The 677-nt window shown below is 48.7% G+C and overlaps 1 protein-coding gene across 1 annotated transcript in view; it reads left to right on the top strand.

Moving 5' to 3' along the window:
* Positions 1–456: 456 nt before the first annotated feature.
* The window catches only part of EMH_0043880 (uncharacterized protein), a gene marked incomplete at both ends in the record, with an annotated part of 1,425 nt that continues 1,204 nt past the window's right edge, over positions 457–677 (top strand). Inside the window, one exon of the mRNA XM_013495899.1 lies at positions 457–482. Coding sequence (XP_013351353.1) covers positions 457–482 — 26 coding nt within the window. The remainder of the gene's footprint in view (positions 483–677) is intronic.

Here is a 677-nt window from a genome sequence, read left to right as displayed (position 1 = left end):
GCTGCTGCTGCTGCTGCTGCTGCTGCTGCTGCTGCTGCTGCTGCTGCTGCTGCTGCTGGGGTTGCTGCTGCGGGGAGACAGTTGCTGCTGTTGTCTCCTTTCTACAAAGAGCATTAAAAAGAAAAGAAATAGTAGGGTTGCTGCTGCTGCTGCTGGGGTTGCTGCTGTGGAGAGACAGTTGCTGCTGTTGTCCCAGGAAATAGTATGCTGCTGCTGCTGCTGCTGCTGCTGCAGCTGCTGTTCTTGCTGCTGCTGCTGCTACTGCAGGTGCTGTTCTTGCTGCTGCTGCTGCTGCTGTTCTTGCTGCTGCTGCTTCTGCTGCTGCAGCTGCTGTTCTTGCTGCTGCTGAAGCAGCAGCAGCTGCTGTTCTTGCTGCTGCAGCAGCAGCAGCAGCTGTATTTGTGTGTTTTTTGTTGCAGCACGTTTATTTAAATAGTGCATTTAAACCCCAACCAAATGAATATATCGCAGACCTCTTTCAGGTACAAACCCTAAACCCTAAACCCTAAACCCTAATTCTAAAGCCTAAACCCTAAACCCTCATTCTAAACCCTAAACCCTAAACCCTAATTCTAAACCCTAAACCCTAAACCCTCATTCTAAACCCTAAACCCTAAACCCTAATTCTAAACCCTAAACCCTAAACCCGAATTCTAAACCCTAAACCCTAATTCTAA

Source organism: Eimeria mitis, genomic scaffold, assembly GCF_000499745.2.
Source record: "Eimeria mitis Houghton genomic scaffold, Emh_scaff1807, whole genome shotgun sequence".
Taxonomy (NCBI): Eukaryota; Apicomplexa; class Conoidasida; order Eucoccidiorida; family Eimeriidae; genus Eimeria; species Eimeria mitis.
Note: the sequence above shows the minus strand (reverse complement) of the source record. Positions and strands in the feature narration are given on the sequence as shown.